The sequence below is a fragment of the Diabrotica undecimpunctata genome, chromosome 3 (assembly GCF_040954645.1).
Source record: "Diabrotica undecimpunctata isolate CICGRU chromosome 3, icDiaUnde3, whole genome shotgun sequence".
NCBI lineage: Eukaryota > Metazoa > Arthropoda > Insecta > Coleoptera > Chrysomelidae > Diabrotica > Diabrotica undecimpunctata.
In genome coordinates this window covers 75,250,223-75,267,519 of record NC_092805.1, presented here as the reverse complement: position 1 = coordinate 75,267,519, position 17,297 = coordinate 75,250,223, and the positions used below count along the sequence as shown (strand labels likewise).

The 17,297-nt window shown below is 35.9% G+C and overlaps 1 protein-coding gene across 2 annotated transcripts in view; it reads left to right on the top strand.

Moving 5' to 3' along the window:
• Positions 1–15,395, top strand: part of Cap-D2 (CAP-D2 condensin subunit) — a 329,802-nt gene extending 314,407 nt beyond the window's left edge. For both annotated transcript variants that reach the window (XM_072526074.1, XM_072526073.1), the window contains exon 17: positions 15,127–15,395. In XM_072526074.1, coding sequence (XP_072382175.1) covers positions 15,127–15,312 — 186 coding nt within the window. In that variant the 3' untranslated portion in view covers positions 15,313–15,395. The remainder of the gene's footprint in view (positions 1–15,126) is intronic.
• The last annotated feature ends 1,902 nt before the right edge of the window (positions 15,396–17,297 follow it).

The window sequence follows — 17,297 nt, the reverse complement described above, 5'->3', positions numbered from 1 at the left end:
CCCACGTTGGGGGGCGCCATTTTGTAACACTTTCCGTGCTACAATAATATTACAAGGCCAGAATCGCTCGTTGTCGAAGAGAATAGGGCGGGGTTATAGAAACTATATCGTATTTTAAATTCAAGCACAATTAGATAATATGAAATTATTATTTATTATTGGACGCCACCCCTGGTTTATCCTCGAAGGGGAAGAGCAAAAAAAAATTAAGATTTATTGAAAGTTTACAAGAAAACTATTCTTTATTATTTCTTAGTAATGAACAAAAAGAAAAAATTAAAAGTTACGTCATCCCAAAGGGATTCCAAAATATTATTTTATGTTAACATTATCATAAACAAAAAATCTTTGTATCGTATTAAATTAAGAATTGGTTATAAAGAAAATGAATGTATATATATATATATATATATATATATATATATATATATATATATATATATATATATATATATATATATTAACCCCAAATTTCGAAATTTGTTTACATTGAAAATAATATAGTTATTTATCAACTAGGAACAATGAAGAAAATAAACCTTTAAATTAAATTAGAACACTTCACTATATTTTCATTTTTTTTTTGAGTTCATAATCATTTCTGTTGTCTTGAAAGTAGGTATAATAAAAATTGGTACAACCTTAATCTGCTCTGTTTCTCTTCTTATTCAATCAGTCACCAAATAAACCATTGATTCAGCTACGTACTATATCAAATCACCACCATCCTAGATAAGAGGGGTTAGGGATTCCATAAAAAGATACTGCTACTGGGCCATGATCTGGAATAACTCCATAGCAATACTATCTTGCGACGAGTATTAGAAATATAATATCAGCATTATAGCCTCTCCAATAAGGGTCTAAAAAAATAAATATCTATCTGAAATATGGACAAGAAAAGGATTTATTTGCTCACCTCTGAATTGAGACCCACTTTGGAAACACGTCTTAACGGTTGGACGGTCTTAACAGAAAAGAGCGAAGCGCTGTCATGGCGCCTGAATCTGAAAATTGGGCGTGAGTGACAAGTTGAAAAATATGCTCATCTACCGGATATATTTGGGAATTACAGAAGAATCCTTGAGTCGGCTACAGGTAGGTACTTGACAGATAGATGGGGCTATTAGTTTTATTAAAAAAAAATATAATCGAAATATATAATGAGTTTCTTTTAAATCTTTTGAAACGGTTACAATAATTGCTTTCATTAAAATTTAAAGGATTTGTAATAAACAATAAATTGTAAATTTTATGGTTTAACAGCTGACATTTTAATTGTTTTTTTTTAATATAATGTTAACATATGACAGCTAGCTTTGTTCTTTTCGATATTCATTTGTTTTGTTTGTTTAAAAAAAGGTTAATCTCTGTGCGATAACATTTGTAAGTTTTGTAGTATCTCCAACCCCTTTGTAAACGAAGTTTGTAAACGGACACATGTAAGTTTTTTATTCTGTATTTGGCAACTATTTATATAGTATATTTTTTGTGCCATTTTTATGTTTGATAACTGTTTGCATGAGACAAAAATAAACGTTTGATTTGTTTCTCTGATCCTTTGTTTATTTTAGTTTAGAAAATCTCCTAACCCTTGTATGTATTTTTGATTTTAGGGAAGAAGAAATTTTCTTTCTTTTTCCAGCAGGAAGTTTTCTTCGAAGCGGCGTCCAAATTTAAATAGTTAGAGGTAACCTTGTCTGCCATATCTTATTTCATTTTGTCCAGGAGATTTATGTAAGTACCCTTTCATTTTTTTTGTAGCTGCCCCAATCCGACCCATTTATTTCACTTATCCACGACCCCAGCTCTCCAACAACCAACTGAGTGTCGTTCGCACAAGTAACGATTGTTTTGCTTGCCTTATCTTCGCCCCCATAGTTTCAGTCCCCAATTTTCTACCCCATATTCTTACCCTGAGGTAAGCAAAATATTTTCGTTACAAGATAGGCTTAGTAACATTGTCTACAACATTCCATGCCTCTCTTGCAGCAATTCCTACATCGGCCAAACATCTCAATTATTGAAATCACGTATTACACTACACAAAAGTGATTCTCGACTTCACCCTGACCGCTGTGCATTAGCCAAACATGTCCATTCCACTGGTCATCTCATGTACTATACTAACACTACAATTCTCTACCGTGAGAACAATAAATCTAAAAGAGAGTTCATTGAAATGTGTTATATTTTCCTTAACGATTTCTCCATCAATGTTAAGAGTGACATTGCGAAAGAGTGAATCTAAGCGATATATACTACTTCTTACTTAAATCAGATACCAAGAACAATACAACATCACAGATAACTGACTTAACTAATATATCCATTATTAACAACTAACCTACTTTAATAATTAATTTTCATTAACTAAAAAAGATAACATTCCCTTGCTTTTCTTAGACACATCTCAATAAGATATTATTATAATAATACATGAACAATATAATATAATTAAAAAAGAAAATCTAAAATAATATTTCCCTATACTGGGATTTAATTTCATTCGGTTTTACCAATGAACCTTAACGACATAAAGATTCAAAATAACTACTTGAATTGTCAGCACATGCATTCTGGTTAAAACAGAACCTCACATTTAAACTTTATCAAAAATTTAGTTATTGCCCACAATTCAAAGAATTACCTCCTTTTAAATGTAGTTACATTGGGTTTTTCGATTAACCTTGGGTAAACCTTTGCGTTTCAATTTCAAAGCTACCATACATTTTCAACGTTAAAAAAAAACTTTTTTTGCACATAGTAACAAAAAACACCACTATGTTGTTACTAGCTAAGTTTTTTAACATTCTAACTCTACAATTCTAAGTTACGGTAAGATCAATAATGTTTTTAATAGATAATATATGGTAGCTAATTATAATTTATTCTCTTTCAGCCCTGAAGAAACTAAATTAATTCTCTTTGGCGAAAACGTTCTGCGAAACAATTGACACTCATTAGAGTCTTTCTTGCAGATTTCCCCAATATTTAAGAGTTTACTCATCGGGACGCTCAGATCTAAGAGGGGAGAAGTGTAACGAAATAGGCCATCTCCGATACATCATAATTCTTAGAAGGTTAAATCTAGAAAACGCAAGAATTGGCATTTCAATAGCGCCCGTCTTTCGATGCGGTTTCGATGATACGAATTAGAGGTGGGACTACCCCAGAAGATTAGAGAATAATACTTTTGGTATATATATGTAACGACGTTAGGAGTAGAGTTGAGTTGATAAGAGAGTACCGAACTGTAAACTTACAAATAAATATATTTATATAAATTCGAACCGCTCGTTTTATTTAATCTCGCTACAATATTATTCACTGAAGAGATGATTGCAATATTATATATTTTGACGAATCTTAAGTTAATGTTAGCCAATCTGTTAATAACAAATGGTTTATTACATACATATAATGGTGTGGTACATAATGTTTCTATATAATCTCGCTACAGTTGGTGTCCGGTGTGAGATTTAGAAATAAATTCAATAGTGATTGCTAAATAAAAAAAAAAAGACTTTTGAACTTTTGAAAAGTATTGCTCGTCGAGAACATCCGCGTAGTTCGGTAGTGATCGTTGTACGAAAGAACATTTAAAAAAGTACGTGTGTGCCTGACCAAAGATGCTGCTAGTACAATTTTCAGTAAAACAGTTGCGTGAGCAACTAGAAGAACGCGATGAAGACTGCAGCGGGTCCAAGAAGATCCTCCAAGAACGACTAAAGAATGTTCTTAACAAGAATGGGAATGACCCAGAGACATTCCATTTTCAATCAGCAGAAGAAGCAGTTTTAATCAAGATCGAAGAGAGTTCCAGAAAAAATGATAAGAAATTTGAAAACGTCTCTCAAATGATGGAAGAATCTTCTAAAAGAAATGATGATAAATTAGAGAATGTTTCCAAGAGGTTCGATGAAACATTCGAAAATGTATCTAGAAGATTCGAGGAGACCACAAATAATTAAAGAAATATGTATTCAAAACAGTGAGAAATTTGAAGAAGTCTCAGGAACATTCGATAAGATACAGACAAATGTAAACGACAAGATAGAAGACGTAGAAGAGAAGATCAAACAATTAGAGACCATGATAACTAACACGAAAGTGCTACCACCAGTTAATACAGTAGCCTTAGATGCGGTAGTGAAAGAAGAATCAACAAGAGACGAAATGACACATCATATGAGATTCAAATTGCCACCATTTGATGGAAAGTCCTCTTGGTCCATATACCTTAGACAATTTGAAGCTATTGCGACAGCCAATCATTGGACAGAACAAGAAAAGGCTGTTTCCTTGACTGCTGCTTTACGAGGTGATGCTGCAGATATTCTAAGATCGATTCCTAACGGTCAAGACAAATGTTACCAGACCTTGTTCACTCGACTAGACAAACGTTACGGATATGCCCATCTACAACAAGTCTACAAGGCGCAACTAAGAAGTAGAATTCAACGAGCAAGTGAAAATTTGCAAGAGTTTGAAGCAGATTGTAACGATGCTCTGATCGCTTAACAGTTCGAACCGTGGGAGTGTCAATATTTGCGCATCCACTTCTACAACGTGACGGCGAAGTGGGAATCAGAACGGCTGTTTAAGGCGTGTGAATAGCGGAATTAGACAGTCTTGTAGCTAGCGCTCTAGGCTCCCTGACTCGCCGGTGTAGTGAACCTGCGAGCCATCTTGGACAGAGAGATTTCCGTATTGAGGATCATACTCTGTCGTTAACCAAGCGGAACCCATCGGTACTGTGTATTGAACATTACCGTGGATCTGCACAGAGCCAAGCCGGACAGAGAGATTTCCGTATTGAGGATCGTACTCTGTCCTTAGCCAAGCGGAACCCATTGGTATTTGTGTATTGAACATTACCGTGGGTCTGCTATTTCATTTTTTCATTAGTAATAATTAGTTTCTTTTCTTTTATAGACGTTCGCCGGGGAATTCATTCATCGCGGGACCCAGACGGAAACGTAGAATTCATTTTATTTTTGTTTTATAAGTATACAACGTAGAATTCCTTTTTTATTTTTTATTTACTGTATATATACTAAATAGATTTATTTTTATTTCAAACCTGTGTTTTACTGAGTCTGTCGCCCCGAAAGAGCTACCCCTCACAAACTGGCGCCCGAGCAAAATTAATAACATGCCGACAGATAAAGACACAGACTCAGTAACAGGTACGTCGTGGATAAACCGACTTTGCAAAGAGGAGTTGCAGAGCGAGGCCGAAAAATACGGCTTAGATCCCAAGGGAACCGTCGACGAATTGAGAGCACGACTCAGAACCTATTTTAAAAATCGCGAGGAAGCTACAGGAACAATCCCAAAAGAAAAAACTTCCAAGGGAACAGAATCCGACACACTGGCCCAGGAAATTTCGGGCATCCGAAGACAATTACAGGAATTAACAATAACGAAACAAATGGGGCAACCAGAATTGCTAAATCAAGTACGAAAGTGGAACACACACTTCGACAAGAAACATTCGGATGCAATAGAATTCTTAGAGAGGATAGACGAATTAAGCTTGGCCTACGAGATCGATAAACAAGATCTGCTAAGAGCATTACCAGAATTATTAGGAGACCACGCTTTGTTATGGTACAGAAACAATAACAAAAATTGGAAGTCATGGACAGATTTCAGCGAAGATTTTAAAAAAGCTTTCTATCCCAGGGGATATTTGCTACAACTAGAAGAGGAAATCCGAAACAGAAAACAGAGACAGAACGAACCAGTAGATAGATATATCACGGAGATTCAAACATTAATCAGACGAGAAGGATCTTTTTCCAAAAACCAAGAACTCGAAAGGATATACAAAAATTTGTTACCAGAATATAAACTTTATGCTCGCCGCCGGGATTTCGGAAACTTAGCCGAATTACAGGATTTAGCCCAAGAATACGAAGCTCTAGAAGACGAAAAGATCCGAGCAAATCAGATTTGCCGCGGAAACTGGAGACGCACGGACCAAGCAGAGTACGATGCGAAAACGGCATGCTTTAGATGCAAGATGCCAGGTCACAGCCGTAAAAACTGCAAAAACCCATGGAAAAAGTTTTGTTCGCGTTGCGGCAGAGAAGGGGTTTACAGCAGCGACTGCTGTTTCAGGCGTCAGGGAAACGAATTACAGACTGGAGAAACAAGGAGTCGTCCCAGTCTGTAAAACAAGATTCGACTCCATTCGTTTTCGCCGTTACACAGCCAGCAAGGAATGACATTCGACTGTTCGCATCACTAAAAATAGGGCAAAGAACATACAGAGCGCTCATCGACACAGGAACTACTAAAAATTACGTCGGGGATAGAATAGCTCAGATATACAAGGACTCTCTAGATAGCTACAGCGGGAGAACAAGACTAGCAAATGGAGCGTCAATTGAGCTTAACCAGAAGTTGACAATTGAATGCGAGATCGATAAGTTACAAACCCGACAAACATTCATAGTAATGCCAGGGTTGACGGAAGATGCATTAATAGGAGTGGAATTCCTCAGGAACCATTCTATCGAACTTAAATTCGATAAACATACGACCAAACAATACATACAACATCAAGAAGAGACTTGTAACACTTTAAAAGACTCCACTCAAAATACGGAGTTAGAAAGGTTCCTAAGAAAAGAACTAAGGGAGTTTGAGAACATAACAGGACCCACCAACTTAATAAGACACGAAATAAAATTGAAGAAAAAGTGCGATCCAGTCAAGCAGCCTTATAGGCGGCACAATCCCGCAGTGCTACAGATCATCAACCAAGAAGTGGACAAGATGTTAAAAGAAGGAACCATCGAACCCTCCACAAGTGGTTGGAGTTCACCGATTGTACTAGTTAGGAAAAAGGATAACTCGTACAGATTTTGCATTGACTTTAGAAAAGTCAACGAACTATCAGATAAGGACGCATATACGTTACCCAGAATATCGGAAATTCTGGATAGACTTAAGGAAGCAAATTTTATATCGACCCTCGATTTGAAACAGGGATATTTTCAAATACCCCTAGAAGAAACAAGCCGCCCAGTGACAGCATTCAGCGTACCTGGAAAAAGCCATTTTCAGTTCAAAACCACCCCATTCGGACTGCATTCCGCAGGAGCCACTTTCCAACGCCTACTGGTTAAGGTAATACCTCCCGATATGGAATTTGCGTTTGCCTACTTGGATGATATCGTAGTAATATCTAAAACGCTCCAAGAGCATTTAAATCACCTACATGAAGTTTTCCGAAGACTGAAAGAAGCCAGATTACAGCTGAACTTCGAGAAATGCACGTTTTGCCAGTCAGAACTCAGATACTTAGGACATGTGGTTGGAGCAGAAGGAATAAAAACTGACCCGGAGAAAACCAACGCTATAACCGGACTTACAGCACCGAGAAATGTGCGTCAACTCCGCCGGTTCCTAGGAATAACATCATGGTACCGCCGATTCATAGAGAACTATTCGACAATAGCAGGACCGCTAAACATGCTTCTGAAGAAGAAGATAAGATGGAAATGGACCGATAAGCAGGAAAACGCGTTTGAAGAGCTAAAATCAAAACTTACATCGGCCCCAGTATTAGCATGCCCCGATTTTTCGAAAACATTTTACCTGCAAACAGATGCGTCGAACTGTGGACTTGGAGTTGCACTAACACAGAAATACGACGGCCAGGATAAAGTAATTGCATATGCTAGTCGAACCCTCACACCAGCCGAGACAAAATATTCCACAACGGAAAAAGAATGTCTATCCATCGTGTACGGGATAAAGCAAATGAGGCCGTATATAGAAGGATACAATTTTAAGGTCATATCAGACCATCAGTCCCTCAAATGGCTGAAGAACCTTAAAAACCCGTCAGGTCGGTTAGCCAGGTGGAGTTTAGAACTGCAACAGTACGATTTCGAGGTAATATATAGAAAGGGAGTCCTCAACAAGGTAGCAGATGCTTTGTCACGACAACCACAAGAAAACCAGAGCGAAGAACCAGAGTCGGAATTATTAGCATCAGAACTGGAATCATGCAGTTGGTACGATAATTTATATAGGAATGTACTCCAGAACCCAGACGATTTCCCGGATTTACAAATATCAAATGGGAAATTATATAAACACGTTTGGAGCAGCCGTAATTTAGCCGACCCAGAGTTTAATAACCCATGGAAATTATGCGTACCAAGATATAAAAGGAAAGATATTTTGGAGGAAAATCATGACTCGACCACAGCAGGCCACTTAGGAATTGCAAAAACAATTTGCCGAATAGCGCAAAAGTACTATTGGCCTAAGATGTTTAAACAAATTGCAGACTACGTTAGAGCCTGTACGAAGTGCCTCCAATATAAACCGTCTCAAATGCAACCAGCCGGGAAAATGCAACCGTCCACCGTAGAAAAGCCTTGGCATACTGTCTCAATTGATTTAATGGGACCATTCCCAAGATCTGCAAAAGGAAACATTTTCTTAATAGTCGTGCAAGACCGGTTTACCAAATGGGTCGTCGCCCAGCCAATAAGAGCAGCATCTACGAACTCAATCATCGACACTCTACGATCAAAAGTAGTCATGCAATTCGGTATCCCGAAGAAAATCATCTCGGACAACGGCGCGCAATTCACAAGCGGAAATTTTAAGGCGTTCCTAAAGTCCTATAACATAAATCACATTCTAACACCGCCGTACTCACCTCAATGCAATCCAGTAGAACGAATGAACAAAGTACTGAAAACGATGATAGCTACTTACGTGGAGGATAACCATAAAGACTGGGACAAATTCATACCAGAATTCTGCTACGCCATAAATTCGTCAAGACACGATTCAACAGGATTTTCACCAGCGCTTCTTAATTTCGGAAGGGAATTAGACACAACAGAGGCGACAAATGGACAAGATATACAGGGGTATGCAGAAAACTTAAACAAGTTAGAAGCGTTAAGAGAACTAGCGAAAGTGCACATGGAACACGCTTTCGAAGACCAAAAGAAACATTACGATCTAAGACGAAGAGACTGGCAGCCACATCCAGGAGATCAAGTCATGAAAAAGGAACACCATCTATCATCGGCTAGTGCAGCTTTCACCAGCAAACTAGCGCCGTAGTACTCAGGACCATACATAGTAACGTCAGTGATATCACCAGTAATAGTAAAACTGAAATTGGCCGATAGTAGTAGCCGCAAGCAGACGACGGCGCATGTAAAAGATTTAAAACCGTGGGGAGGAAGATTGTGATAAAGATACCGAGAGGGATAGATGACATCACAAGGCTGTAGACACCATATACACAAAAAAAAAGGTATGTTACTTTTTTTTTCAAAGAGAAGGGGGTGTAACGATGCTCTGATCGCTTAACAGTTCGAACCGTGGGAGTGTCAATATTTGCGCATCCACTTCTACAACCTGACGGCGAAGTGGGAATCAGAACGGCTATTTAAGGCGTGTGAATAGCGGAATTAGACAGTCTTGTAGCTAGCGCTCTAGGCTCCCTGACTCGCCGGTGTAGTGAACCTGCGAGCCATCTTGGACAGAGAGATTTCCGTATTGAGGATCATACTCTGTCCTTAACCAAGCGGAACCCATCGGTACTGTGTATTGAACATTACCGTGGATCTGCACAGAGCCAAGCCGGACAGAGAGATTTCCGTATTGAGGATCGTACTCTGTCCTTAGCCAAGCGGAACCCATCGGTATTTGTGTATTGAACATTACCGTGGGTCTGCTATTTCATTTCTTCATTAGTAATAATTAGTTTCTTTTCTTTTATAGACGTTCGCCGGGGAATTCATTCATCGCGGGACCCAGACGGAAACGTAGAATTCATTTTATTTTTGTTTTATAAGTATACAACGTAGAATTCCTTTTTTATTTTTTATTTACTGTATATATACTAAATAGATTTATTTTTATTTCAAACCTGTGTTTTACTGAGTCTGTCGCCCCGAAAGAGCTACCCATCACAAGATGTTGCTCGTATAGTGCGGTTGGCTTATCCGGAGGTACCAGACAACATTTTGGAAAAAATTGCTGTAGATACCTTCGTCAATGGGTTAAAAAACAGTGAAAAGAAGTGAAAAAGTGAAACAGAAAGGTTTACGACTAGCAAGACCGAAAGTTTTAGATGAAGCGCTGGCTATTGCCTTGGAACATGAAACAGCTAGTCAAGCTTCACAGAGCTATCGAGTACGAACCTCTGAAGAGAGCAACGAACAAAACGAGAAACGTCTGGAGGAAATCGTACGGAAAGTAGTTCGTAACATGATGCCGAAGAGACGTGAACCCAGATGTTGGAATGGTAACGACGTAGGTCACATTCGTCGTAAATTGCATGAAAATAATACAACAGTCAGAAAGCTAGAACAGATCGAACACTGGGCTGGAAAAAGTCATTCAAATGCTGAGGCTCAGTCAAGACGGCCATACAGTGCAAACCGTAATCATTGTCTTGAATTAGAAGAACGACTTTGCCCCGTGAGACGAACCACCGTCATTAATGAGCAATGGCAGCCTCACCAGCTACAAGACGCTCAAGCAGATTATCCATGTATAAAGAGAGTATTGGATTGGATGCGTCGAAGTGAAAGATCTTCTTGGCAAGACATTAGTGCATGTGGTCCCGAAGTCAAGTGTTACTGGAGCCAATGGAATTGCCTAGTGCTGAAAGATGATTTTCTGTATAGAACCTTTGAAAACGATGATGGTACAGAAACTAAGCTTCAGTTGATTGTACCTAAAAGTAAAGTGTCAGAAGTATTGCGTCAGTTGCATGACGGTGCATCAGGTGGACACTTTGGAGTTACGAAGACTTTGCAAAAGGTTCGAGAATGGTTCTATTGGGTGAACTGTAAAGATGATTTAAGAAGATGGTGCCGAAAATGTGAACTGTGTCCAACCAGTAATGGTCCAGTTGGTAAAAAGAGGGCACCCATGAAACAGTACAATGTTGGTAGTCCTATAGAAAGAGTAGCAATCGAAATTGCAGGTCCACTTCCAGAGACGAATGGTGGAAATAAATATATCCTGGTACTTATGGATTATTACTCTAGCTTTCCTCCAGATTGTGGGGATTTGGAATGTACGGACGCAACAGATTATCATTTTTACGAGCCCCTCTAGGGTTTTTGGTCGAAAGTGCTTTATTTATTCTGTTCATATATCGTCTAGGCCAGCCGCTTTATTATCTTTCATTTGGATCGCACCTCTCATCTCCTCCAGACAAAAGGAGGTACCTAGAACATCCTCTTCTTCGTCGATATTTCGTTGTACTCTCACTTTGTTCTTCCTTGATGTCGTCTTACCATTTGTCAGGAGACGATGGGCTATCTGATCGGGTGTGACTTTTGTCAGATTGGGTGCCGGGATGAAAGGATTGTTGCCAAGATTCCGAATTAATTTCCAAGCGCGTCTGCTTTTTTGTTTCATGTCTAGACTCGTGACCAGCTTGCACCACCTGTCCGTTCTGTTGGCGGATATCGCATGTAGCACTTCTTCTCCGGCCTGTATTGTTGCTTCCGAAAAGGGATCATCTTCATATAGCTGCTCTTATTTTTTAAGTAGAGGTTTAGATTCTTCATATAGCCCCACTATATATTCGGTTCGGCAACCTCTAGGATATATTTTCGTGATATTTGTTTTATGATTTGTACAAATTTATCGTATGAATCAGAGCACGGTTCTAGCTGGGAAACTTCTTGATTTAATGCTTCAGCGAATTTTTCCCATTTTACTTTAGTGAAATTTAACCTTCTCCTAAAGGGAACAATTTTGTATTTAATTACCGCGTTCAAAAGGCAAGCTATTGATCTGTGAATTCTGTAATTCTACAACAATTCTGGTTTATTGGACCAGTGACGTAACGCAAACATATTTGTTACAATGTTCTCTCTTTTGTACAGAATTCTAATTCGGGCTGGTAATTATCCTATGATTCTTCCCAATTATTTTGAAGTTTGTTCCAGTTCCCACCTTTCCTTATGTTTTATAACTAAACTTGCTTCAGAGCTTTTGCACTGTTGCCACTTCTTGTATAAATCGATTTCCTTTTTGGTTGTAATAGCACATCTCTAATGAAGTATTCGCTCGGTGCAGCTGAACAAGTATCGCCCTCTATTGGTTATCATATCATCGCCATAAGGTTTGCACCATTGAAAACATTTATAAATATGTAGTAATAATATCAAAAAATTGTAATTAATCGTAAATATTGTCTGTATATTACATCGTCGTAGTATTTATGTATTATAAATATATTTGTTGACAGTTCAAAATTTCTATATTTTTACAAACACGTAAGTTAGATTTATATATATTATAAACATTTTACTAGCTTATTTTATATATTTTTTTAACAATAAAATAATAAAAATTTATATATTTTATATTTATTATACCAATTTTTATATAATTACAGTTTATTTGTCCTAAAAACGAATTTTAGTAATTATTTCGATATTGATTTTTTTGAGATCCTAGTTCTAACCTCACTTTTGTAATTGTAAATGCGTATTTACTCTTGTAAATATATAAATTATATTCATATATTATTATAATACTATTATTGATTTATGGAAAAGTGTTATAAAACTAGTTAATACGTTGTAATAATATATGGACTTGGATTTACAGTAATTATTACATAACAGTTTCTTTCTATATAAATTAGACCTTATAGCTGCAATTCACAGTTCACATTGATGCTTTTTATGATTTAGACTCGGAAATCTATAAAAAAATACGACCCCGTTTACTATTACTGTAGCAGTTTGCGATGCAATAAATATTACGTACTATCGTTTTGAACAATTATAATATAAAATTATAAGTTATAAAAACCTTAGGTCTGGTTGCCATTATGCTAAATTCAGTACTGAATTTAATATTAAAAATATTGTATCAACAAATTAGATGTGCGCGCCGATTCAGTAGAGCATATTCTAATTTCTTGTACTAAAAATGATGTAATATTAATTAAAAGTGAGGTTATTCTCAATTGGTGTTAATAATTTTTTAAACAAATTATTATTCATTCGTAAAAAGTTTTTATACACCAAAGGGTCTGTTCTACTAATAATTCTTCATTCAACAAATTTAATATTCCTTTGCATAAACGCATTGTTTAAGCAGTGTTTGATTTTTTTTCTTAAGCATCAGTATTACAATTAAAGCTACTGCACATAATTTTAACTTTTTTTTCGCCATCATTATTTACCTGTGTGTTTAGTTTACTCTAATCATAAAACAAACTTCATTGTTAGGTTATCAATGTAAAATTTGTAGAGCGTATGCCTACATGCTAATTAAAATTGAGATAGTTGCAAACACAAACCCACATTTTTCATACTAAATCGACTTGTAACTCATATTTTAGTACTGAACTTGGCATAATGACAAGCGGACCTTAGGGTAATGACAAATTTGACCGATATGGGCGCTTTAAACGTGACGTATATCCCCTCCCGTCAGCTACACAGAACGAATAGTGCTATCATGACTTCATAAATTGATCTTCCCTGACATTCCTCCATTTGTCTTCACCATTCTCGCACATTCTGAGAGCGGAACCCTTGTGTTTATGATAATGTGGTCCGTGTATCTTTTGAGGGATTTGCTGTACCTCTGTACCTCAATTTTCTCAAAACTAATACTTCGGAATACGTACCAAAAATAACCTACTATTTGTACTGTTACGTGAACATATTTTGTTGATTTTCTTGACTCATTTGTTATTCCGGTCACCAAGGGGATTCTAATCATTCGTCCCAAACAGATTATTTCGAACACACCTATGAGTCTTTTACTACTCTCCTTGCGAGTGCAGCATTCAGCAGCATATTGAAAAACAAGAAAAATATTCTCATTTTGGGGTTGACGGTTATTTCATGACTTTTCCAGATTTTCGTTAATGTATTGCACCGTCCTAGATAGATAAATTAATCGACAACAGCTATATTGATTTCTGATAGACGACCTCGATTGATGTTAGGTCTATCTATTATTATAATTTTTGTTTTTCTCTGTTTATTTTAAGACCCACCGTTGTGCTGATTATTTCAATGTTTTGTAATAATTTGTTCATTCTCATTTCACCGCAATGCCTCTATTCCATCCTTCAATGGCTTTCCGCATTTTAATTCGCCATATATTTTGAACAAAATAGGAATAAGTTGATAGCCTTATCTTGGTAACCCTGAAACTTTCAATTACTTCTCCATTTACTCTAAATTTCTGTTTCCTTTCTCCATTTGCTCTTCAGCAATACAGACAATAGTCTCAGGATAAAAATAGAATAGAAAATCTCAGGAAAATAGTTTTAAAACGCGAGTCAAGAAAAGTGGCAACCAAATATTTGCCATTTTCATCGAATTTGAACAGTTTTTAATCTCATCTTGTGAAGATTTCAATCTCAATAAATTGGCAGAATCTTCCTTGTCTAGGTATTTTAATAATGTAACGTAATGGTTTAAGGAGTTTGATTCATTGTTCCGTTAACTCCCACTGAGAACGTGTTAAATATTTAAAGATGCGTGATCTATTATGTACAAAGAGACAGCTCGCTTTTGTTCCTATAATTGCTCTATTGAGTAATGGGTAAAATTCCAGCGTATGCTTACTTTTTATACTAGTTGGTAATTTGGTAAATTAAGATATTGCTGTTTGAGATTTTAGCGATTCTTTGATAGTCTGTTGCAATGAATGAATAAAACACTTTCCGGAATCATATTCCGCATCTTGTATATCTTTTATCATATTGTCCCTACTGCCACTGTCATGAACAAGTAAATTGATCTTACTTAGAGGAATGTTCCATCTTTCTGTAATAGCATTGAGCTCTTTTGCAATATTGGTACCAGTATCTGACTACAGCATTGAGAGAAGTCGTGACCTGTCACGCGCGAAATGCATACATCTTTTGCCGAATATTAGGCGCACCGGCCAAGAGCGTAGTCGAATATTCGATATTCGGCCAAATCACTATTGGCGGCGTATCTAGTAATTAATGTGATTGTGTGAGTTAGTAGCCTGTTAGCTGCTTATCCTAACATTACTGTTAATACTATTATTATAATGATAATTTACTTATTTTATTTCACAATTTTTATAACCAACCCGTGTTTATTGTAGGTAATGGCTACAGAACTAGAGACAGCCATAAAATCGGTATTCGAATTGCAAGAAGATGGTGCAATGCCGCCGCCACCTGTAACTAAATCGACCAAAAAACGACCTTTGCAAGGTTCTACAAAGAAAACAAGAGGAAGAAAAAAGAGAAAACCAGTGAGTAGTGACTCATCCGATGATTCTGACTGAAATATTTAAATTTACTTCATCAATAAAGATAATGTTTTGCAGTTTTAATATACGTATTTTAATAAAGTAACAATTTTTAGAGATATTTATGGTTTTATTGTAGATTCTAATAGTGTACATTCCGTTAAAACAATATTTTTCTATTTAGAATCACTGTCTGTATCTGAATTTAGCAGATTCTTATCTATTTTTGCCTATATCCTTAAATATAAAGGTTTATTCTCCTAGTGCAATATATATATATATATATATATATATATATATATATATATATATATATATATATATATATATATATATATATATATATATATATATATATATATATTCTTTACAAGACCTTAATAACTTTTTTCCTGTACTTGTTACAAGAATTTTAACCATCTCATTGATTAGAGTTTTGATACCGCGTTGGTATTTTAAAATATCCGCTTTCTCTTTTTATTCCTTACTGAGTTCTATAAGTTTATTCCAGAAAATGTTTGAGTCTAAAATGATGGTACAGTGAAAATATTATATATATTTAGTTCAGGGTTTTACCGTTTACTCGCTGCCATTATATACATGAAAATGTATATCCCACTTTCATTATCAATCATTTTAGCATCAGAAATTTGGCATCGTTGTTGAATATAATATTACCCACAACGAAATAGTAAATTTAAGAATATATATATATATATATATATATATATATATATATATATATATATATATATATATATATATATATATATATGTATATATATGTATATATATATATATATATATATATATATATATATATATATATATATATATATTTTTCATCCACAAATCATTCTGGCATCATGTTTGGTTAAAAGTAACGGGTTATGATATATTGCAACTACCTATTGTATCTTCGCTCCAATTGGTCCAGTCGCGACGTACAGCCCCTCAAATGATAGGATTTAACCAATAAAATACAATAAGACAGAAAAATCAAATATAGCAGCATGTCAAAAAGGCCTTAATTATATATCTTCGTTTCTATAAGTCCAATCGTGACGTACAGTATCTCAAATGACAGGATTTAACCAGTTGAAAACAATGAAATAAAAAAATTAAATACAGCAACATGTCAAAAGGGCCGTAGTCACATATCTTCGGTCCTATTAGTCCAATCGTGACGTATAGTACCTCTAATGATAGGATTTAACATAAAGAATACAATAAGATAGAAAAATCAAATGCAGAATTATGTCAAAAGGGCCTTAGTTGTGTATCTTTAGTTCTATTAGTCCAATCATGACGTGCAGTACTTCAAATGAAAGGATTTAACAAATAAAATACAATGAGGTATAAAAATTAAATGGAGTAGCATGTCAAAATGGCCTTAGTTATGTATCTTCTGTCCTATTGGTCCAATCGTGACGTACGATACCTCAAATGATAGCACTTAACCAATAGAATACAATGACATAGAAATCAAATACAGCATCACGTCAAAAGGGCCTTAGTTACGTATCTTCGTTTTTAGTGGCCCAATCGTGACGTACAGTACCTCAAATGATAGGATTTAACCAATTGAATACAATAATATAGAAAAATAAAATACATCAGCTTGTCAAAAGGGCCTTAGTTATGTATCTGCGGTCCTATTAGTCCAATCGTGACGTTTCGTACCTCAAATGATAGAATTTAACTAATAGAATACAATGAGATATAAAAATTACATAGAGTAGGCTGGCAAAAGGACCTTAGTTATGTATCTTCGATCCTATTAGTCCAATCGTGACGTACAGTACCTCAAATGGTACCATTTAACCAACAGAATACTACGACGAAGAAATCAAATACATCAACACGTCAAAAGGACCTTAGGTATATATCTTTGTTCCTATATATATGTCAAAAGAGCCTTAGTTGCGTATCTCCGGTACTATAGGTCTAATCATGACATATGAAGCCTAAAATGATAGGATTTAACGGAGATAATACGATGGTGGAGAGAAATTAAACAT